General features: G+C 41.5%; 1 protein-coding gene across 2 annotated transcripts in view; it reads right to left on the bottom strand.

The window, feature by feature from the left end:
- Positions 1-1,058: 1,058 nt before the first annotated feature.
- Positions 1,059-24,805, bottom strand: part of STAC (SH3 and cysteine rich domain) — a 74,773-nt gene continuing 51,026 nt past the window's right edge. For both annotated transcript variants that reach the window (XM_040592506.1, XM_040592507.1), the window contains exons 6-11: positions 20,877-20,958; positions 16,631-16,695; positions 15,634-15,722; positions 12,363-12,414; positions 12,103-12,240; positions 1,059-4,062 (exon numbers count right to left, since the gene is read on the bottom strand). In XM_040592506.1, the coding sequence (XP_040448440.1) occupies positions 3,964-4,062; positions 12,103-12,240; positions 12,363-12,414; positions 15,634-15,722; positions 16,631-16,695; positions 20,877-20,958 (525 nt within the window). In that variant the 3' untranslated portion in view covers positions 1,059-3,963. The remainder of the gene's footprint in view (positions 4,063-12,102; positions 12,241-12,362; positions 12,415-15,633; positions 15,723-16,630; positions 16,696-20,876; positions 20,959-24,805) is intronic.

Genomic DNA, 24,805 nt, shown 5'->3' with positions numbered 1-24,805 from the left:
AGCCGGTCAGATGAACCATAGTACTGAAGTCCATGTTACTCTGTTTTCTGGGAAGGGGTGAAAGCAAATCAATTTACTAGCTTAGTTGTAGACATTTACAGTTAGATCAGACAAATTACATCATTTGGGAGAACGATAACGTTGACTAGCCTTTTCCAAGATAAAGCTGAACTTCAGTCTCTGTGTCATTCAAGGGTTCTTCTTACAGTGGATGTAAATGGGATAAGATTGATACGGCTTGCTGCCTTTATTCAGTGCCCTTTAGAGAAGGAAAGATATAATTTGAGACTTGTCTGCACAGATTTAAAATAAGTGAGCTGGGTTCACTTTCCAGAAACATCTGTCTAGTTCCATTTTAGACAATCTACATAGTCTCTGGAGTCTGCTTCAGAAGGTCGTGGTTCTTGCAGACCTCCAATGTGCAGGTTGCTCTGATGCCACAGCTATATTTAGTCAATTGAATCTCAACAAATAATTAAAAAAAAAAAAAAAAAAAAGGCCTGTAAGCAATACTAAAGATACACAATGTTCGTAGGAATAAGTGTCTTAGTTCCCTGGGGGCAGTGAGCCCACAGCTGAACGTGCACTGCATGATCTGTCTCTGAAGGAAGTCACTGAGCCAAAATGGCCAAGTGTAGAGAAAGATGATAATAAAGCGAGATACTGTATTATTTACAGATGGGAGGAGATCGTGATTCAGGCAGCTCATCCTCAACTCATGTTGATTAACTGTACTTAGCACTTACAAAAATGTTCTGTAGCTAGTTCTGCGCTGTGATGGGATGTTGAATGGCTTAAAATACATTCTGATCTGCCAGAAACAAATGTTCAGGATGGCCCCACCACAAAACTTCACTCCGAACCTATACATGCTACGTATATTGCGGAACTACTACTTTAGAAATGGTTTGCTAAATGTGGCAAATGCAAGTGCTGTAGATTTTAAATGAAAATGCTCAGTAACATCTGTTGCTGATGGATTTAGTGAATGTTCTTGTAGGTGGATAACTGAAAATGATGTAGTCTGATGCAAAGAACCCAAGAAACATACGCTTCTATTCTCCTTCCAACCATCGCATAGTCTTTATTAAGCAGAATATTAAATTAAATCTGAACAGTATTTATCACCTAAAATTCAGTTTTTCTGAGCATATGTTGGATAAAGTCCATTCCATCTTCTGTCTGACTTCTAACTGCCTGCTAATGCAGTATCTATTGCGATCTGCATATGTTAGGAAAAAAATGTCAGGATATTCATCTGGATTCAGAGTAAGGCATCCAAAATAAATGTAAGGAAAATGACCTTAATTCAGCAAGGTGCTTCAGCTTTAAGCATGCAAATAGCCAGCGAATCACATGCTTAAAGTAAGACTCACGTATTGTGCTTCTTGCTAAATTAGGCATGTTACATCTACATATCAAATGGCAGCAAAAGCCCAGTAAAAACACAAAAAAAACCCACAAAGAAAAGATAACCATGAAAGCTTTGGTTCAGAAGCAATGCTTTCTCAGATGTAATACAGTCCACATAAGGTCTGTCTTGTTTTTACTCAGTCATTTTATTATTTATTGCTCAGTATCAAAAGGAATCAAACTGACATTAATTAAAGGCCATTGTGAGTTGTAGGTAATATTCGTATAGTTCTTTGAATAGTATGATGCACATTGTAGGGACAAATTGAAATTATAGAAGACTGAAATAGGGAATCACAGTATGATACAATCATGTAAACAATAGCACATTAATACAGAATTCCTTCGTCCACTTGACAGGCCTGATCAAAAGTAGCAAATATTTTGATTCTAACAAACACTTGAGTTTTTCTTTTGAACAGCTGAATATATATTAAAAAAATAATCCTATAAATCAGAGTGGATTAATACATCTCTACTGCTTTTCTTCTTGATCTTTAAGGCTTATCAGAATTGTCTGCCCTCTCACTGAGTTTATTGGTTACTTAGGAAAATGAGCTGAGCAAATGTTCATCGTTTGAACTGAAAAAAAAATAATTATAAGTTGCTGATATTCCCATAGAAGATATGAAATCGGATACTTTTGATCAGCCAGGAGGATATTAATAGTTGGTATAGACTTCTTATGTTACGAAGGACCATGTTTCAGCAGTTGACACCCCTGCAATTAAGTGATATGTAAGAGCTGTAAAGTGGGTCTAAGTGGCTGAAGACTGATCTGCTCTGGGAACTTCTGGCCGTGTGGAAAGTCGCACTGGATTTTGTAAGGCTTCGAGTAAGATCAGATAACTATTGAGAACTGGGCGGTGCAACACAAATTAGATCTGCCTCAGTACGTGGAAGCAGGACCGGTAGCTTCTTTTTAGAAATAATGTCAGCTTTCCAAAGACCTGTGCTAGCCTTGCTGCATGTGCATTTATTCCCGCAGCATCGGGATTCAGGACATTAATTAATTTGGGGTTAATCGCAGTTAAAGACTGGCATTCAGTCTCAAGCTGGTCAAATAAGGCATGAACTCAGCAGGAAGCTTTGGGGTAGGATTTAATCTCTATGTCATAATACAAACTAAGATGTTTAAGTGTATTTCGTGCCATTACATCCAATTAAATACTTGGAAATTAGGTTCCCAGTCTTTAAACTTCATTAAGGCCCCTCTTCTACAACAGTACTGGCTCTGGCTGACTTGTATGATTTGGTCAAGATCCGTGGGTCCCACAGACTGTTCTCCAGGTGATAAAAGGTTCATATGCCCAAAACATGTCTGAAGATGGAGGCTTACATGGACAACCCAGAGCTGTCTGCTCAGTCTCACTAGGATGGAGAAGGTTTATGGGATGTTCACGGTGGTTTATGCCAAGGAGGAATTCACGCCAATGTAGTCACTGCTGAATCTGCAACACTTCTATCTAGCAAATGACGAAGACGCCTTTGGTGTGTGAACACAATGCTAAGACACTCGGTGCCTTTCTGTCACGAGTTCTGGATTTTGATAATTACAGACTTCACTTCTATGTGCAGTCTGTCCTTTCCTAGCATTTTCTGTCTTCTGGGGGTTAGATAACCATTTTATTTTTTTTATAAATAGGATTAATATATAAAATATTTTAAGTGCAATAAACACAGAAAAATATAAAACACTTTAAGCCTGTGGCTCTCTCCCAGCATTTCACCCATTTTCTGTATCAACAGATAAAGGTGCAGGAAAAAGAGGGACAGTTCCAGGCAGGCTTGTGAATCAGAGGACCAGCTATTTTTGTGAGCTATGAGGGCAGCCATCACACCCAACATACGCTGAGAGCTTTTGTTCGCATACCGAGAAAACAAAGGACACACAGGTTTGCTACTCTTTCCTATGGGAAGATTGCACAGAAAGAGAAAGCTGCCAATTTCCAGGGCACAGTGCATTTCTTGAACTGACGTTCACGTGGTGTCTCCGAACTGCTTTGTTATGAGACTAAACGCTTAAACTGATCGGTTGATACTGGGGACTAAACTGCAGAACCACAGCCACACTTTACTACAAGCATTGGACTGTAGTACGAGGACAGTTTGAATGGTATTTTTCCCCCCTCCCCCCTAAATACGCACTTCAAACAAGAAAGCAGTCCAACAGTTTTCTAAGACACAAGAACAGGACGTGAGTTTAGTCCTTCAGAACAAGCTGTCTGCCTCCATCAGGGCTGTAACACCCATCTTGCACCAGAAATCAGCCCAGACTTCTTTCTTTTTCCTTACCTTATTCCTTTTAGTATCCAAGGACCTCTCATTTCCCTAGTGGTTTCTGACTATATTGTCTTTCAAACATCCTGCTTTTCTTATTTCGTAGTGTTGCTGTGGCAGTCTAAATGTCTTTTTCTTCTTGTAGTTGCAGTTTTCTCACTATTTCCCTGAACATCTGCAAGACAGCCCGTCTGGGTTGACACAGTGTGAGATGAGGCAGGCGGGCATTGCCAACAGAGGGCTCCTACTGCAGCAAGCGGGCTGTTGGAATCAGATGTTTTCTAAGACGTCTATGGGGACAAAGCCTTTCTTCTTCCCGCTGTATACTTTGATAAAGCCATCGTGTTCCTTTTCAGAAGTCACACAAATCTGAATGCAAAGAAGGTATGGAAATAATAAACTCTTTGCCATGATCAAAGCGACAAATTATTCCAGGCTATTTATTAGATGGATTAAACATCCTGCTAGTTACTTCTTTAAGTAGAACAATCCCTTTTAGACTCTCACTGCTTTGATAAGAAACTTAAACTTATATATTTAGAGAGTTACCTTTCCCCCGCCTCCCTGAAGTGCCACAGGTATGTGGGAGATGTTAAAATCATTAAGAACTTTGTGGTGGATCAAGGGTTTTGAAACTTGAAATGTGACCTCAACCTACTGTAATGACTGTGATTTAATTGTCTGTGTATGAGAGGAACGGGTATTTCGGATTATGAACTAGCTGCTGGTGGTGAAAAGCAATCATGATGCCAAGGTGGGTCACTGATAGCAGCTGATATGAACGCAGGTGTATTCTCTTCCGCGTGTTTAAGGAGCCCATGCACTTCTCAGGTGAGCGGTGAGTTATGTTATTTACTCAGCCCTTGCACCTGTTTTGCATACCAAAGTGTGAGATCTGAATCCAGCTCTGCAAGCATGTTTGCATAACACTCCAAATGGAGGCACTCACAGTGAAACCATACGGTCTTCAGAATAGCACAAATATTACATTGTGGTACAGGTTTGCATTTCCTGAAGACCTTTGTGATCTCAGGTATTTCCATTTTGGGGCCCTTCCTGGGATGCTGCTGGTAGCCAAGCCATTTGAAAGCCTAGTGGCACAGGTATTTTAGACTGGGTACTTGAGTACAGAGCCACAGAAAATAAGGAACTGTTTTCATACATCTGTGCCAAAGAACTATGTATTTCCTACTAATCAAACAAGGTTAAAAAATAGCCAGAAAACTGATGGTCCTATTGAGACCAACTCGCTGATTCCCCACGATGTCAGTGCCAGGTCTTTAAAGCTCTCTGTCTGGACTAAACACTCACAAAGGCTCTGTCTGATAGACATTTACAGCATTTAATTACAATAATTCAGAAGGTATGAAATGAACAAAAATGGCTCTAAACTGTTCCTGGCTAAATCCATTTCAGCATGACTGTTATGAACGGCATGGTGACACCTAAATACTGCATCTGAATTCTGGGCCAGCTTGTCCTGTTGCTACATACATAAAATTTACTAGCAACACTGGTACTGCAAGAGAGAAATAAAAGGTCATAAAAAAGCAGTGAAGCTGCTTCATATTTGCCACCTCCAGTATTTGGCAATGGTCAGGTGCATCTGTACCTACAAACAAAAGTTTGAAAAGCAGACTCATTAATTTTATTACTTTAGCTACCTACTTAACACTGAATTGTACCCCTGGGGCAGAATTACTGAGCACACCAACAGAGCTGACAAGCAATTAAAAAAATTAATGTATTGTTGTTTGGGCTAAATAACATGGAAAGTGTGGAAGAGGCATGGAATTGATGCCATTTAGTTTAGATTCTGTTGCAAAACAGTCAAACTCATTTGTGTCATGAATCCTTAGCACAGCAGCTGCTCCTTCTGCATAGGAAACAGAGAAGTTTAAAGCATGTGTACGTAGAAAGATATTTCTGACTGCTGCTAGGTGTTGGTCTGTGTCTCTAAGAAAGGCTATGAAAATTTCAATTATAAGAGAGAAAACTTGCAAAGAAGCATGAGACTGAGGATGGCTAAGCATGGCACAGTATCAAAGAGTGGGAAGGAGCATCCTGGTTGAGAGATGCCCCTTCTCAGTTGATCTCTGCTGCTGTGAGGGGAAAATGAGCATTAGCAGCTTCTCCATAACTAGAGCTGGCTGGGTAAAATTAATGCCTGACTCCATCACTGCATTTTCCTACTAAATAAAGATGTCTGCAACACCTCTAGCTTTTTGCATGGGCCAAAGAATCCCGCAAACAGTCAGATCTCCAGAAGGGACCTACAGCAGCTCTGCACTGCTCACTAGCCATGCTGAATTTCTTGCTTAACCTCTGGTGCCACGCAGAACATATTGTGGGAATAGAGTGCTTTTTCCTGATGTCTTGTACTGTCAGCAGAATGATTTGTGGACAAAAGAAAACTACTAGGTATTCTGAATACTGGTTTTCTTTATTTTTTAGAGTGAAAAAGGATGGCTCATTTGGTCTTTTTTCGAGTTTTTGGTTGGTTTTCTTTTTGTTCTGCAGCTGGTTTGTGTGTTCCTTGATATCAGTGGGAGTGCTCTGCTACAGCAGTAACTTTAGATGTTCACTGGGCATGAGAAGTATGAGGCCTTTCTGTAAGAACTCTCACTCGATGGATCTGAATTCACCCAAATTCCAGCTGAGATTCTTTCACGCTAATACCCTAAGCTTTGCATGTGTCATCCCCAGACGGCAGAGTTTTCTCCCACTCCTTTCCTTCCTTTTTTTCTGCGTTGGGGGCAGAGCAAGCGTAGCCACAATATGCTACATTTCCCTAATCCTGTGCAACTCGGGAGGTCTCCTGGGGCTGTGGCAGCTGCTGGAGCTTGGCAAAGCCCTGAAGCTGCTCCAGACCTTGCGGTTTCAGAAAACTGGGAACACAACACCATCTTTGGCCACTCCTGTCCTTATCCCCTTCCATGAGTGCTGCCACAAGTTGTAGCCTTAGGTTTTGACTCTTGTCTTTCTTAGGTCGGTGTAAATCAGGAGTAACCCCAGAGAAATGCATGGTAGTATCCAGAGTTTTGGACTTCATCTGATGAATTGGCTGTTGCTGGGGACTAGCCTTGGTGGCAGACAGCAGACACAGTGACTGTGAAGGCACAAGGTGCCACAGCTACCTTCAGGTAGATCACAGTTTTCTGTATCCAATTGGAAGCTGCTTAAAATGGCAGCTACTCACGCTGGCGTGGTTTCAGGGCAAGGTGGTTGGCCTGACAAGGTAAGTGAGCCACCAAGCAGCCACTCCAATGATTGGTAGCAACACAAATGGAGACAAACGGTTGCTTTTTTTTCCCTGTGCCCTGGCTCAAGAGGTTAGTAGTGGAGTAAGCCACAGGGTAAGGAACCACACCTCAGGCTATTTCTCAGTCAAGTGATCTTCAGAACTAGTGGAAAGTGGGATCTACTATTATAAAGTCCCTTCCCCATTCTTTCATTTAATTTTGTTTAGAAAAAGTCTCCAAAATGAAACAAGCAAGTGCTCGTATTAGGACTGTTGTCTGAACTTGTCAACATCTGCCCTGAGGATTTTCTTTCTGTCATTCAGCCCTGAGCAGATGGGGAAGAAGAGCAATTAGGAAATGATCCTTTAAGCTGCACGGTCATTAATATTCTCCTGTTCTTCTAAGTCCCGTGTTTTGAATTTGGGCTCAAGTGGCAAATTCTCTTTGTCCAGGAGTAATTTTTAACTTGCTCTAATTTTCTGCAGCTGTCTTTTGCTTATCTTCTCTCTCCCATATATTTAACCCATCTGTCGGCCACAGACTAGTTTTGATGAAGCAGGAATTTGATTATGAGGACAGTACAGCTTCAAGAGCTGCCCTGAAGCCTGCAGACAGTTCCAGGTCAAGAGGTCTGAAAGCTCAGGTCTTCTGTTTGTAAGAATGACAGCACAGGGACACTGAGTTTTTACATCTGCTGCTGTCTGTGCATGAAGTTCTTGCCTACGTGAATTTTGTGGATGGAAATGGTAAGTAGTTCAGTTTTCATACCCGTTCAGCCATAGGGCAAATGATGATGACAGGTTTTATATCAGCTGTTTCATTAGCTTTTGGACCGAGAACACCAGCTAGTTCTACTTATGGCACTTCTTTAGGGTTTTAAAGATGACCTGGACTGAACTGGCTGTGCCCATGTTTTGGACTCTTGAAAACTTGTGTGCCACTCAGTATCTCTGAATGAATGGGGACACCCATCCCTGTCCAGCAAGACTGATGTCAATAAAGATCAGAGACAGCTGGAATAGGAGCCTTTTCCCCTTAAGCCTAGTTGTGAAGCGCAGCAGTTATAATTGGGGAGCACATGAAAAACTGCAACATTACTTTCTGTGCATGGTTTGTGTTTTAAGTGAGTGAGTCTGAATGCGTAAGTCACCGTGATGGAAATGATTTTCAAAGGTAGCTGAGTCATGCTCTTAGAAGTTCAGCTTCTTTTAGAGCATCCCAGGATGAAAAATATGGGGACATAAAAAGTAATTCCTAGGCTGTGAAGTAAAAAGCCAAGTAGAAAAAAAGCATCTAGACTTATCAGGAGAAGGTCTGAGACAGGTGGATCCACTGGGGCTGGAGATCTGGGCTGCAATCCTGCTTTATTGAGCCTAGCCTTGTGGATATGTTTAAGCCTATTCTCAGGCTCTCCTGGAGTGGCTGGATCATATCTGCACATAGCTGCTAATGTACACATGCCTAAAAGTCACTCTTGAAATTTGTGTGGCTGGGTGTTGGGGTAGGAGAGAAGTTGTCCCCTGAGCTGTGGTGCCAAGGGGACAGCAGGGCTGACAGCTCTGGTTCAGAGGTTGTAGCCATCACAACAGCAGTGGCCTATTTGCAGTCACTGCAGAAGCTCGAAGGTGGATTTGGTAACAGGGCTAGTTTACATCAGTGACATTTATGAAACACATCCGTCGCGAAATGGAACTGCTGCACTGACCTTTTAGTAAACTCACGGTCCACATCTGTCTGAGGCAGAGTTTCTGATTGCCAGGCTTGTTACAAATGTCACGGTTTGGGGTCATTGCTATTGCACAAGATGTCTTGTGCAATTTAAAATCAATTTTGTAATTTAATCACAAAAAGCCCAACTCCAAAGTGGTTTGTATTAGTGTGAGAGGCAGCCAGCGAAGGATGTGAAAAGTAGTTTGTGTTTGTTTTTTTTAAGTGGTTATTTCCTTCATTTAACTAGGATGTTAGAGTAAAAAGACATTCAAACAATACAGTATTATGACTTTTAAAAATAAGGGTGACCAAAATAATTAGAGGCATTTTAAGAGACGTTTTTCTAAACATTGATTATATATTAGATATGGTGACTTTTTCTTTGTGAAAAGAGGTCACATCAGAGCCTGTAGTCATGCAAAGAATTTGTATAATGTATGGTAATGAATTCAGGTAGGCTAGAGCAGAAGTTACAGGCTGAAGGAAACGTTATATATATCCAAGCTATAGTACAATCAATCAGAGTTGGAAATTATGCAGGTAGTGTTGTGTGTCAGCTTAAAAGAGTGGAAAGCCACAGAATTTGGCTGGTTTTGGTTTCCCTGTTAATAATCTTGCTTTATTGATGTCAGTGGCTATGTCTGCCTCCCTCCCACAGATTCCTGGTTGAGCCCTGTGGTGCGCAGTCATCTTTCAGGACCCACAAATCTGTCAGTGAACCCTGAACTCCAAGATGCTGATGTCTCTAAGGCAGTACACTTTTTCTCCCCTCAGGCTGGGTTTTGTGTTTCATAATGAAATTTTCAAGGGATCCTTTGTGAAGACTAGCTGGTGCACATTGCTCGAGATGGGTGAGCACATTGTGTTGGTTTCCCCTCGGTCCTCTTCTTGAGAGTTGGCTTTGCCAGAAAGGTTTGCATGAAGCTGGAGCTCAGAATGTTTTTCCCAGGGCATGAAAATGCCAAGTGATTCCAGAGGAAGCCTCGCCCATGTGCTTCAAACTTCGAAAATGTCTGTCTGCCTGAAATGGCTTTTCTTAAGGTAGACATGTGGATTTGTTGATGTGAATACATTGCCTTTTGCCTTACAAGAATAGACTCTCTACCTGGGAACATTCATGTAAGGCACAAAGGGGATAGAGACCTGCACTATAAACCATGGATGGTATCAAGCAATATCATGAAAATTCATATTACTGTCACTGGATAAGTTTTTCTGTTGGTATATCATCCTTGCCTTTTTTTATTTCTGGACTCTTGTTAGATCCTACAGAATCTGACTGGGTGAATGAACATTATAAAATTGAAACAATTTGCCATACTATACTCACAAGAATTTATTAGACCATCTAATGAGTTTTTCTAGCTAAAGTGGGCCTTGATAGGAATTGGTAGCAATGAATAAAGCTACCTTCTTGCTAATAAATAAAAAATCCCCTTCTTGCTAATCTGGAGCAAACCAGTGCTTTGCAGATAGTACACACATTGCACTGGCAGCACTCTGGACACTGTGCTCAGAGACAGCTGAAATGGCTGGTTACATCCCACAGAAATCTCCAGATAGAACAACAACAAAAAAGAATTCTGCCAAACTTTTTCCAGAAGTCCCATCCAGATGACACTTTTTTTTTTTTTATGCCTTCCCTATTGCCCCCCTCTCTCTGCTTCATGTGGAAAACAACAGGGAAATAAAGGACAGAAAATAAGGACAGCAATGGCTGAAGAAAGAAGAAAGGAAGTTTGACTTTGGAAATATAAAATGATTTTTTAAAGTAAAAAATTCCCAGTAACAATATGTTTTCCAGAATAAGATCATTTTACTTTTCCACAGTGAAGGCAAATTTATTCTGGTTTAAAAAAAAATAATTAAAAAATGGTGCCATTCAGGCAGCCGTTCAGGGATGTGGGCACACATTGCACAGGCTATGTTTGGGAGCCCCTGTGTTCCTCTCCCCATGCTGCTGTGACACATTGGCCCTTGTGCACGCTGCAGGCTCTCACGGGGGGGCTGTTATAGGTTCATAGAATCAGAACCATTTAGGTTGGAAAAGACCTTTAACATTATCAAGTCCAACTGTTAACCTAGCACTGCCAAATCCACCACAAAACCATGTTTCAGTGCAAAGGGAAACTGAGGCACAGACAGCCCCTGCAAAGCTCTCTGTTTGGTGGAGGGCTCAAACCCTGTATAGAGGGACAGTGGGAAGCAGATAAGTGTCCATGTCCTGTCTGGAAATTACTCAAATCAGCCTTGAAGCTACTTGAATGTCCCTTGTTTGTGTAATTTGTGCAAGGGTGGGGTGGGATCTGTTGGCTCCACTCCTTCCCTCTCATGTCTCTGCATTTGTGTGTTCTGCCTGATCTCTGCCCTTTGCTTTACAGCAAATATTTATTTCTTTCTTCCTGTGAAGCCTCTCCCGCGTGGACTGAGGACCTGACAGCATTCACGTTCAGCCTCAGCATTTGTGTGGGTTTGAGACAGAGCTGATAAATTTGCAAAAACCCAGGAAGCAATAGACAGACAGGACAGATTCATCCCTTTCTTTATCTCCTGCCCTACCAGAGATGATGACGTGCCCCTGACTACGAGCTCTCTTGTGAGCCTATTATGAAACAGGGACAACAGGAAAACCTTGTCCTTAGATGAGGCTGCCAGACCTGCCCATTTAGAAACTGGTTTTGTGAGAAATGGGACAAGAAGCTGAGCCTTCACTGTTTGCAGCAGCAGCTACACTAACAGAAAGGGTCTGGTATGCCCGCTGATGGGAAGGCACTCAGACCTTGACCATTCCTTCATGCTGGCCTGCCATATTCCCACACTACCATTTTCCCAAGCTTTGCCCTTTGTGTATTGCTTATTGTGGAGCACAAAGGCAGCAAAATCTCTCATTTTGCTTTGGTAATATTTATTCCTTCTGTGTGCACATATATAAACAGTCAAAAGAGGTGTTGGTTAATAGTTTAAGCACTTTCTCTCTTTCTAGCAACTTCAGGGCTGCCAATGGACTATGAGCACAGGAGCAGTTCAAATCTATTCTGGTTACTGTATTGCTGTGCCATGCTGTGTATACCCAAGGATTATTAGCACTTACATGTTTTTTTATTAGATTAGCTCTAATAAAAGAAAACCAGATCATTTTTGGGGTACACAAGGTCTGCCTCTAAGACTGTGTGTTCCTCAGGCTGTCCCTCTGAAGTCAGTAGGAGAGTGCGTAATATGTGAAATATCTTCATGACTGTCTATCAGACTGAAAATTTAGGGTAGGTTAGGGAGCATGTGTTTGCACAAGGCCAATGCTGCTCTTAACTGGCTACTAGACATTGTTACTGCGCAAATAATAGATCTTGAATTAAAACTGCAGGGTACAGCATCTGCCTGTGTTCATCTTGCACAACTTTCCCTCCAGTCAGACTGCTGGATGGTGGGGATGGTGGGGATCCAACACAAGGGAACTTACCTGGTTCTCTTTCAGAGTTATCTGTCCCTGTTCCTTGCAGCCGATGAACGTCCTGATACACCTGTAAATCTTCTCATTGTGTTGCACTCTCTGAACAAAGTTAGCAGGAAAAAATCCAGTTCTGTCATTGATTTTCCCCTGTGGAGAAAACAGATTGATAGAAGATCGTTAACGCTAGTAGCTTTAATACAAGTTCAGTATTGAAAATAACATATTTTTCCCTTTAGAAAGAAAACAGATATAAAATAATTAGCACATACCTTCCACCAGTCTTCATTGGAGTCTTCCAGAAGAGTGATCATATCCCCTGGCCTGTAGTTAGAAGAGGAATAGTAGTTAAGATGACTCTTAATTGTTACGCTGCACCAGCTTCCACAATTACCTTCTAATAGGAAGGTGGTCCTTGCTTTGCCTTTTATTTGAGCATTTGCTGCAGGTTGACTCAATGAGGCAGCAAGGTCCTCTTCAATCATACATCATAATGTAAAAAGAGAGTCTCTGTATGTTTGTGCTAGATCTTTATTTTGCAGCCACATCTGTGGACTGGAATTCTTGCTTCTTGTTTAAAAAGAAATTGTTTAAAATACAGTGCCTCTTTGTTACAGGCATTATCTTGGTACTTCAAGATATTTCACATTGTTGGGACACAACACTTTATCATCTATGTTTTCAAGCTGCGATTGAAGAAGGAAGGCAGCAGGCAAATAGTTTTATTTAACTGACAAAGGCAATTAGTCAGCAGGGATATAATTCTGCCCAAGAATGTCTTTTTTATTTGAATGGGACATATTTACCTTTATAATGTGTGTTGCAGGGTTGTAATTGCTAAGTATCAGCATCCAGCTGACTAGTTCCAAAGCAGAGCTAGGAGAATAATTTGGCTGGAAATGCTAATAGCAAAATGTGCTGAATGGATTTTGTGCAGGTAGTTGTACAGTTATTTGACCTCCTTCCTCCCATTGGTGGCACTTCATCAACGTTATTATGTAATTATAATAGCACTGCACTGTAGAAAGTAAGTGGCAGCCCATTTCCAAACAGATTAACCTCAAAAAGCTCTGTCTGCTTGATAATAGGCATTTCTTTGATCTTAATAAAATTAATGGTTGACCCCTAATTATTCAGCTTTCCTTCCAGTCCCTGTTAAGCTCACTGTATTGTGAGGTATCAGAACAAGAGCTTGCAAATACATCTGGAGCATGTGATGGATAATGGGTCCAACGTAACAGGCTCTTTTAGAGCACACATAGAAGATGTGGACCTGTCCAGGATGCAACTAGAAATGGGGGAGGTGGTGGGCCTCTTTGGTCCGCTTTCCAAGTGGTTATCATTGCTGCTGACAACTGGAGAAGCAGGCATTTAGTCTTATAACACGTGTAATTTGAAACAGAAATTTCCAGCTTTCACAGAAAGGTGCTATCAATAGAGCAGCAAGGTAGGATTTTTCTCAAGTCTTCCTCAGAATGATGTTCCAATGTGTTTGGAATAATTAAATGTTGCTGAGCTGAGAAAAGAAGCTAGTGAAAAAGGACAACTTCATATCCCAGTGGTAAAAGTGTTTTTTTCCATAGCAAAAGACATCTGAGTCACTTATTCCAGTTAATATTTAATATACAACACTGATAGAGGTTTTGAGGGAGCCAATCTTGCCACTTCAAAGTGAATAGGCTGTAACACCACTGGAGCCCTTACACTGCAAGGTAGAACACCAAAAAGAAAGATTTAGAGAACCCCCTCTTCTAAATACCCTTCAGCATGGTTGTTAGAAAAGTAACTTAGAAAATATAAACTTCTTTTGTTGTCAGATAAAGATGGCAACTGAACCTAAAGTCTTTCCATGTCAACAGTCTGAGCACTGAGATATTTAGATGCGAGACCTGCAGATCTTGCTTTCTGATATTTTTTAGCAGAGGGCTAACATAGATGTCTTTAATCCCCAAAAAGGATTCAAAGTGGAAGTCCTAGCTGGACCTACATTACTCTTGCTGTTACTCATTGCACCCCCTCAGAGGTGAGCTGAGATCTTCAGAAATCTGCTCTAACTCTTCTTCCCATCTCAAGTCCCTCCCCCACTACTTGCCTTCATTGTGTTAGGGCTGATCGGTGTCCAGCTGATCCCTGACTTGGGTTCCCAGGACAGTGCTTGTCAATCTTGACAACATTGCCATGCTAAACCCATCTACAGCAACTCAGCTATGTTAAATGAAAGTTCACACAGCTGAGCTGAATCCTGCCTGGCTCTGCAGTGACCAAACAACATTTCTAGCTATTTGGCATCCCTTACGAAACAGTGTTAACCCATGCATTACTGACTATCTGGCCACAGGACAAAAGACGCTGCTGTAGGTGGGTAACACTAGTCTAAAACCTGGCTGGTGGGTGGCTCTGCAAAGAGCTGGTTAGTTATGACAGTCCAGGATGCAGGCTACTTTCTCCCCTAACATGAGGGCCAGAAGAATTTTGGAAAGTGATGTGTTTTCTGGATTGCTATGTCTTGATGAAGATGGTGGTTCAGTGCAGGCTTGTCTGAGTGGTGTTCCTGTTAGTGGAACAAATGTGCAAGCTGGAATACACCCCTAAAGGAGCAGGATGCAAAGTGGAATCCCTCAAACAGAATAGCTGGCAAGTTGCACTGAAGGTCACCATACCCTCTGGTTATTTTCTGAGGAAATAATGATTAGGAAAAACTGGCAAAGCAGAATGATAGGGAAGTTTGTAATTTCTGACTTACATCCCACCCCTTGTTTTCACAGCAGTGAGAAGGCACAGCTGGGAACAGGAAAAAGGCTTTCAGTGAAGGAGATGCTGATGAGAGGGGCATTTCTCTGGCAATTCTCTAAATTCTGTGCCATGTGCATGGTTATTTTGATATAGGAGATGACTTAAAGAGAGGTGACACATTTCACAACAAGAGCTCTAGCAAGACCATGAAAAATGTGAGTAGCATGAGTCAAACATTGCACTAAAAGATGTCCTTTCACTTCAGTGGGCTTGGATTAGACCTTGCAGTGCCAGCAACTGATGCAGAACTAAGGAAGGAAATGTTAAAAATTGGAATTAACAAGGTTATTTTGCAAAGTCCAGAATGCATCTTTCTTATGTGAAAACACTGCCATCCAGCAGCTGGACATCGTTCTCTTTTGTCAGACATAACCTGAATGTGAGAGAAAATCAAACCGAACTGGTAAAATGTTCAAGATCAGCATGAGAGCTGGTGAGGAATTCCTAGTTGAAAACTTCTGGCTGAAAAAACAAAGCAACTGAAAACTGAATATTTTCTAGCTGAAAGCCATCTTGTTCTTGAAGTGACATAAGTGTTTTTGAAACTTTTTAGTTACTGTGTCCTTGCCAAAAAAGTTACTCACCAGCTTTTTACCTATGAGAACATCTTTGTATCTACAAACGGATACCTCTATAAAAATGTTTAATACAAATGTCAGAATGTACCCTTCCTCCCCCATAGTCATACACAGCCACATGACCCTCAGTTTGCATTAGTCAAATCAACTAACAAACATTTTTGGGCTTTACCTCATCTCCAAGTCTTCATTTTCTTGTGGTACAAATTTGTACAAGGCAACATAGGTGTTCATTTGTAACGTGCTTTTATAAAAAGGTCCCTTTTAAAAAAAAAAAAGAGAAAGAGAAAATGTAAAAGTCTGTCCTATACAGGAATTTAATTCACTTTGTTAGAGACTGAGGAACCAGGGCCTAAGCTTCCGAGAAATGACCCAGAATCATCTCACCACTTTCACATCTTCGAGGACTATGGCCCAGACACATTGCAAGCCACTAAAGCAGCAACCATATTCATTTAGAAATAAAATTCTTTGAACCCCAGGATCAAATTCAAAGCTTCCAAAGAACACAAGCAGAAATCTGCACAAGTTGGTCTTTTGGGTGAGATCTTAAAAAGGAGTCTGCCTTTTGCTCTCTATTAATGTACATTCTTATAAGCCCGGTAGTGTATTACAGCCATTATATAATGTGTCTATTATATAGTCCCCATTATTGATAAAGCAAGAATGATACAGTACACAGGTCAAAAAAAACAGGGTGGGAAAATCAGTTTCTTAAAGAGAAAGTTGCTTGTGCTGGGCTTCCCACAGAGAAGTCTGGATACTCTCCTTGCTTTCTCCACTGATAATGTGCAGAATAAAAAGCACCTAAAACAAACTTCAAATACTTCTCTCAATCAAATCTGTGATTTTCATGCTACTGCAGTTCTATTGTAATGACCTGGCCTTCACACTGGATCTTTCACATTCACAGTATCAATTTGTAATAAACAGAAGAACATCAAAGGGACCATAACGGTTAAACCAAAGAACCATCTAGTCCTGTATATTGCTTCCAGCTGTGACCAGTGGTCCAGAAATGGTATAAGAACAAGACAGTGAGATATTGATGCTTCTCCAGAATAGTTCCCCAGCAGACCTACTCAAGGTCCACAGCTGTCCATAAAAACATAAAGATTTTTATATGACTTCCCATTCCCATTACATTCTCTCAAAATTTATGACCTTACCAGTGTATGTATATTTTTTGGTTCTTCTCCAAAGTGTTCTGTGCCATTTTCGGAGTATGTAAACACTGAAATAAAGCAATCACATGACATTTTAGGAGTATTTTAAGACTCTTCACCTCAACAGGATCACCTTTAATTTGTTAGTCTCTTCCCTCCCCCCCTTACTTTGCTTGATCCCTTGTGCTCTCCTCTGAACCCTTCTACACCCCCAACAAAACCACATAGACCACTGACACATGGCAAAAACCAATCTCTGTCCTGAAGAATTTTAAATTAGTAGCAAATAACCATTTTGATCAGATGAATATACACAGGTACAGCACTGGGAATAGAACCTAGGTCCCTTCATTACATTGCTATTTAAAGTCCAGCAGCCTTTTCCTCACAGTGAATGCTGTGTTTTCATGTTTAGGATGAGCAGCATTTCCATTTAAAAGCACTGCAAGACCTGATAACCATATATGAGCAATATTGTGGGAAGTTTGTATGCAAACCCCATTCCTTTGACCCTCTACCTCTACGTGTTTGATAGCCACCTTTGATCTCTCTCCAGCAGTCCCTGCCTGGGGAGCACTGGATACACTGCTTCCCTCTCTGATTTTATAGGAGGTACCTGAATTGCTTTCAGATCAGGATGGGTTATCTGAGACACAGGCCTGTATGCGTGAAAATTTGCTTCTAAGTTACTAAATCAGAAACTCACGGAATAAGACAACAGTCACAGCACCTAACGTACCCTGTATCCAGTCAGTTGAAACTGCTTCATGAACTGACCTCAGTTATCTCCCTACATCGACTGAATTCTCCCTTCACATTTTAAGAATTGCCCAGTGTTTCCTGCTTCTGGATAAAGTCTGAACATTATTTTAACAGCTGGGCTCTTTGAGCAGCTAGAACCGTCAGCATCTTCTCCCACCTCTGCAGGTGTTTTGAGCAGAAGCTGGATTTTGTAGCCTCTAAAAATCTGGAAATCTTAAAAATGGTAATAAATAGCAGGCTGATTGAGAACATTTTCTTTTTCTCTGTGCTACAGTTAGATGTGTTCGGGGGGAAGAAGGTGCCAGGGAATACCAAACTGTTGAATTTCTTTCCTGCTCTGCTCTTTCATTTGCTCACCCTTTCTTCCATTAACACATATTTCTGTGGCTATTTTACACTGTAATTGAAAACCAAACAAAGAGCCTTTGAAGAAGTTTTACGAGTGAAATAGTAAGGTTCCTTAATAGTAGATACTTGTACTTAGACATTGAAAAAACCCCATAGTGTTCTTCTAACAGAGGAAAGGCAGCTAAAACAGCAGCCACAGCATGTGTGGAGAAGATTTTGTACGAAGCAACATCCATTGACCAGCACACACAAACACAGGTTCTCTGATAAAATGTAAGACAATATTGTGCATCATAAATAGCATAATAAGTTTCAATGCGGGAATGGGAAGACAGCATGTGAGCTGATACCTGCAGCATTTCAACTGAAAATGCCCCAAATTCTGCCCAGGTGGCCTGATTGGAGCTGACCTGGGGGCCCCACTGGGCTCCTCACCAAGTCCCGTCACAGAGGGACTCTGACCCTGCAAACTGTCACGGGCACCAGAGGGACACCCTTAAACATTAAATTACTTTCCTGTGTCTTCTATAGGGGTACACGTATATCTGACATCTGAATAAGGGGGTGTAAAGTGCTGCTGCTACAGTCTGGCAGTGTTTAAGTCCTACTTCCTATGCTTTGTTTTTTGTGTCCAGAGGAAAAGGAGTTAGGGAGACGAATAGGAAAAGTTCTCGTGAGTAATAAGTTGGGTTATTAGGAGCATTTTGGACTTGCAAAAAGTAATTCACCAGACAAAGCGGAAGTATTTCAGCATCATGTTTGGAGTAATTTCTGCTCGGTGACAGAAAATAAAGGCTAGTTACCAATGTACAGCCTCGTGAGCTGTAGGGCCGACCCAGCCGGTGGGGAGAGAGCTGGACTTAATCTTCTGTTTGCCCAGAAGTGCTCACCAAACCTGTGCTTGCAGGGACATCCCATATTTGACTCAAGGGGAAAGTGCTTAAATTCCTGTTGATAACAGGCTCATACATGTCCCTTAAGGTGCCTTTTGACTTGCGGAACTTCTATTACAGGTGGCAATTCACAGCAGCGAAGGCGTATAACTGGCTTAGAGGAGGCTGAAGGGCTGGAAATTAGGTATGCTGTTTTACAGTTTTAAACTAGGAAGCTTTGCTTCATATTATGTATGCCGGAGCCTGAATAAAAGAATCTTTCCTTGAAGTCGTTGTAGCTATAGGATTGATTACACAGCCACACATACGCTAGGTCCCTTCACCCTTCTGCAGGCTGTGTCTTTTCTGCTGTTTCCCTTTAAGCAAAGAGTCTCAAATGTACATTTTCCTAAAATCTTATTTGCGGAAGAGGTCTTTTTAATGTAAAAAAAAAAAAAAAAAAAAAAAAAAGCAAGAACTGGAATGGATCTGATTTATCATCAAGGTATTAATGTGGAACTGCCTGATAAAGAGGCAGTGGTCAACTGAGGAAAAAGAGTAATGAATCACCCTGTAACAACATTTTGAATTTACTTCATTAAAATCTTAATCTCTCTTTAACTCATGGTCTCTGGATATTACTAGGAGGCACTTGAATCTGAAGGCCATAGAGGTATGTAGTTCATGTCTCCACACAACAGAAATCCATCTGTTTTCCTATTTGTTTGCCCTAGCAGCAGTAGACAAAAAAGAAAAAACAAAACAGAACAAAACTAAAAGCCAGGGACTTTTACACTCTGAGAAGGATTTTACCATTTCCATAGCTTGTGCAAACAGTGCAAGCATTTTATTAAAAATCTACCAAGGGGAAATTTTTGGAGTGACTGATGCATAATTTATACCCTGAGCCTCTGAAGGATGGATTATAAAAAAGCCAGTGCTGATCAAAGGAATCGTTAATGTGCCACGGAAGTTATTTGGAGGTTTGACACACGCTGAGTTTTTGAACTAATCTCTTTGAGTAAGTTCCTTGAATGCCTCAGTGCATTCAGTGAATACAGATTTCAGAGGCAAAAGTTTTTTTAGGTTTCAGAAATGAAACTACTGATTGACAATGAAATGAAAAGTTATCTGAAAACTCAAACAAGGCCAAATAATCTCAGGTGGGCAGGATTAAACAATGTGAAGCAGACTGAATTCTTCATCTTTAACCAGGTTAGGTCATCTTGCACTTGCAAGACAGAGGACAAAAAAGTATTGTCAGGGGAAAGGAGAAAACATAGATAGGATGTTCACAAAATGAGAGGGAAGAAATGACTGAAAACAGTGAGAAGTGATAGGAGGAGGAAGGGAGGGAAGAAATAAGGAGGTGGCATAAAATGGGAATGGGCAGCTGAAGCTGACGTTTCACCTACATGAATTGCTAGCAGCATGTGAGGAGCATGGGGGGTGCTGTGAAGAGGAAAGCTACGCTCACTGTGATTTGGTTTTATAGTGTATATCTCACGTGAGACTCAGCAAAGCAGCCTTCAGGTGCTGTTAGAGAAGTTGCTGTGGTGGTTTGTGCCTGAAGTTTCACTTAGTGCTCCAAACCCCTTTGTGCTTATTGCTGCCCTCGCTATGGCTGAATGCAAGAACAGGGTCACCAACAATGTCCTTTAGTGGCTGAGATTTAATTAGTGAGCTCTTGATTGGTATGATGGTCTTGAAATCCCATCATACCAATGCTGTAAAAACATTACACTTGTACTGCAAAGCGAAGGAATTGGGCTATTAATATTACTGGCCACATACTATAGTTGTATTGAGAAGCTGCAGTTATAATCAGCATTCGTTCTGTTGAATATTTTACAGATATATGGGTATCATATGTCCCAAAGAGGTTATGGTATATAGAGACACATAGACAAGTCAAACACATGGAAAAGGAAGTATTGGTTTTGTTCCAGTTTGCCAACGTGGAAGTGACGCATATTAAGTGGTTAGCCTACAGTCATGTTCATGAAGCATAGGAGACAGAGAATGGACCTGAACCTTGTCCAGTGCCAGGTCTGAACACAACAAATTCAGAAAACTGGTGGCTTGCATTTCACCTGAATGGCAAAAAACATTCCCCACATTGTTGCACCAACTATATGCCCCACTCACCTCCCACTTTGAAAACCAGGATGCTGTTAAAACATGGACATGCCATAGAAAAACATCTGAAAATGGTTGTAGGCAGGCCTGTACAGCTGAAGATGCTATCCAGGCCTGGCAGCACTCACCGCTGTTGCTGCGTTTCCTGCTTATGTCAAGGGTGCCTGCAGAGCCATCACCTTCCTCAGGAACTTCTGCCAGGTCAGCTGTCTGCAGGGACAGAAAGAGCAGATGAGATGGGATAAGCCAGAAAAAGTGAGCAGAGAGTGAAATAAGAGCACACAAGAGCCTTTGGAGAATGCAGTACTTGGGTGCTATCAGAGCAGAGCAAGTCAGCCTCATGGGATTGCAGAAGACATTGTGTCCGGTGATGCACAACCAGTACTTCACAGGGAGCAGCGAAAGCCCAGAAAGACCTCCAGACCAAGTTTACGGGCTGCAGTACAGATACATTTCTTCAGTATAAAGTGAAGTGAAAGTTAAGGAGCAAAGGGTTATGTTAAACAGTGTGGGTTTCTGCATAAAATAGAAGAGGCTTGGGGGAATTTGTAGATCCTGCAGGTATAGCAAATAGCTACCTACCAAGGAGACTGGATATTATTTGAAACTATTGACTATCAATTTATTAACCCTGAATACATTAGTCAGTAAAATAACTGTAATGTAAGGGTAATTTTAATTCTGTTAACATGCTGCAAAGAAGGAGCTGGAGTGTGATGGAGCTGGTGAAGTCAGTCTTTAACTATCTGCCCTAACTTGCTTTTTACGTACTCATCCTGCTGGCATAGCTAGGGAAAAACAAAACTCAAATGTTGTTAGAATTACTACGATCTCTTATTTGTAGCATATAAATGTCAATCATAATTAGGGACCCATTGTTCTCGAATGTAGGAAAACATGGGATGACATAATCTCAAACCTCAGAAGTATACTCTGCGTAAGGCACCAGATTCCTTGGTCGGGTAGTCAGCTTCTCCGTGTATAGCCCGACAGGAACCAGGAGCTGCTCCAAACAACCCTGTCCGAATCTGACCTTACAGAACTTTAGTTTCTGCACTCTCTGCATGTGACTTCTTCTGGGTAAGACATTTTTGATAACCATAAAAACCCCAAACATTGAACTTGAGTCAGGTGCTCTCTCTAATCTGAAGAACTGTAAACCTTTATATGCTCCTAAGTTTCATTTATTTCTTGTTAACAGGATTTTGAGACATGTGGAAGGATTTAACTTCATTATTCCATCACACTTTATAATTGTACTGTACACATAGCGCTGCTTATTGCTTTGCAGACCTTTGCCTGCATTACAGGGAGAAAAGCCAAACTAGGAACATTCGCTACTTTTGTTTAGGGAGCACAAAATCCAAATTGCTTTATACGTTTTTATAAGTTTTTTCCCTTTTACTAGTGTTGAAAACATAACTTTTTTAGAATGTACTTCAAAAATTTTATTGCCCCTGTCTAGTACTTTCCTAGCTACTTCTCCATGCAAAGATACTAATGAAAAAAGAGGTTAAAAGTAGATTCGTGCTACAGGTATCTGGTGGTTATCTTGTTTCCTTTGCTATTTTAAGAACCTTCTACTTTTACTGCTCTCTTATGCCTGGTTTTTAGACTCAGCCTTTTGCAGCAGGTTATGCTTGTATTGCATCTTGCACGAAGGGGTCAGCTCTGGGTGAGAAGGCACTGACATAGCCATGCTAACGCAGAGTCAGTGTAGAGCATATCTAGGGATTTCTAGTTGCTGGGTGGGGAAGGGAAGGACTGGCTTTGTTGGCTCATTGCTGCAGCATGTTCTTCAGTCTTCATAGACTAGCTTCCTAATTGCTGATTAGTTTCACATTTGGGTGGGTACTAGTGCTTACAGGATGTGCAGTGACTGTCTCTTCAGTCTATACCTCATCCAAAATCTCCTGAAGTACCTCAGTTACTTTTAATGATTTTTCAGTCAACAGCTAGATAACAAACGGTCTAATAGAAATGGCAGAGGTGCAAAGCTTTTTTGGGAGGAGCTGATCCACGAAAAGCTAACAAGAGCTGGAATTACATTTACATCACCTCAAGTGACTTTCTGTAAAATGTGGGTTGCAGAAGCACATTTTTTAAGGAAGCAGTAGGTAGTAAATCTGGAGCATATGGCCACTTTCTTTTATGGGAAATGCAGAATCCGGGCTGAAAAATCACAGTGGGTGCGTCCACACTGCTCAGTCATGTTAAAAATACCTCGACTAGTTCAGAGCAAGACTGTTATCTCTACTCTGTGCAGAAACATGAACTGCAGTCCTGGAAGCTTGCATGGATGTAGAAGGAAGGCATGGCTCCTAGGCTAGTCGCTTTTGCTTTCAAGTACCTTCAGCAGCAGCAGCTATGCTGCTTTGACCCAGAGCTAGCCCTTTGACAGCTTGGACACACCTGCGAGGTGAGGTAGGATCCCTGGTGTCACGTCCCTGGTTTGGTGACATGGCAGAACCTTGAAGCACTCCCCAGCTCCCAGGGCTGGGGCATATCCCAGCCACAAAGCCCCTGTGCTGCTGTGAGCCTCACAGCTGCATTGCTGCTTCTGCTTGGAGAGGAGCAGAGCAGCACAGAAGTGAGGACCACTGGGGAAAGGTCACTACTACTAGCTCACATTCTCTAGTGCATTTTCACCTGGGCTGTAGATGCTCTGTGTCACCTCCCTGCTCTGGTCACTGGTCGGTGCCTGCTCCTGGGTCACACATCACAGCTGTAAAGCTCCATGGCCCCATCACTTGGATCAGGTTGTGCCTGCCCCTGTTTTTTATCCTTATCTCAATCCACAGGCTTGCACTGGCAAAAGTGATGTTTTCACATGTCTGTTTATTCAGGTCTCTAATATCTTCTATTTTCTGCACACTGACACGTTAAATTCTCTCTCAGCCTCAATACCCTGAAGAAATTCCCATAATGAACTTGCATTCCTCATTCTATACCCACACCCCACCTAGTTATGATCAGCTCCCTAGGGCAAGCTGACACAGCATTCGTGATTTCTACGCTTGAGTTGTCATTTATAATTCAACAGAATGTTTTATTGATTTAGAAAGCAATAATTACATTTGTAGAACTTCTGTTTCAATGTAAATTAAATAATTGAAAGAAAGAACTGTAATCACCATGTGGCAGTTCTAGAGTCATTTTGGGTTTTAAAAAAGAATGGAAGCCACCAAATTCCTTTTAAGGGACAAACAAGGATGGATAGAGTACATGTCCTTTAATAACTCCCTTGGAGATTTCACTTTGTTCTCATTTAAATTTGTCTGCCTTGTTTCCCACCTGGCACAAACGGGCATCTGTTTAGAGGTCCCCTATACACCTGAGGTTACAGTCGAGCCACGCGAGTAAGCATACATTCAAGTGCCAGGCAGATGTTTTACCTAACATATACAGATATTAGCACAACTTTAAATTAAACATATAAGTATTTGCTATGAGGCTGGGACACCAAGTCTCATTATGTCTCTGTGCCTGGTGGTTTTTATTCTGAGGTGAGTGCAGGAGAGATTGTCAGATAATGTGAGTCTGATTTTTAGACCTGACAATCAGCTTTAGCCTCCAGAGTATTCAGGTGTGGATCAGGTTTTTGGGTTTTTCTTTCTGGCAGGGGTGTGGAGTGGGGAGGATCTTGGGGAAAAAAGGAGAGCCTCAAGCATAGGCTTAAGTGCCCATTTATGAGAGGTGAGAGACATGTTCATGAGAACATGAAAGACATGTTCTTTCAACACTAGGAATGAGCTTCTGATCTCATGGGGCCCAACCATTTTGGAAAACCCAGTTCTATAAGGAAGAAATTAATAATTGTTACTGTTGAACTAGGTATGGATTCAGAAAAGACAGAGCTAAGGGAACGATTGTTTCACTTGTCCTCCTTCTCCAGCTCTTCTGCCACGATCATGAAGAAAGTGACTTTTATGATAGGAGGGAGTGAGTGACAAAGATTAACATGAAAGTGAAAATCTCCCTGTGTGGATCCAACAGGCTGAGTCCCCTGCCTGTATCTGGGCGTTGAGAGGAAAACTCAAATTGGTGATGCCTCCTT

The sequence above is a fragment of the Falco naumanni genome, chromosome 4 (assembly GCF_017639655.2).
Source record: "Falco naumanni isolate bFalNau1 chromosome 4, bFalNau1.pat, whole genome shotgun sequence".
In the NCBI taxonomy this organism is placed as follows: Eukaryota; Metazoa; Chordata; class Aves; order Falconiformes; family Falconidae; genus Falco; species Falco naumanni.
The sequence above is the reverse complement of the archived record's forward strand: the minus strand, read 5'-3'. Positions and strand labels throughout refer to the sequence as shown.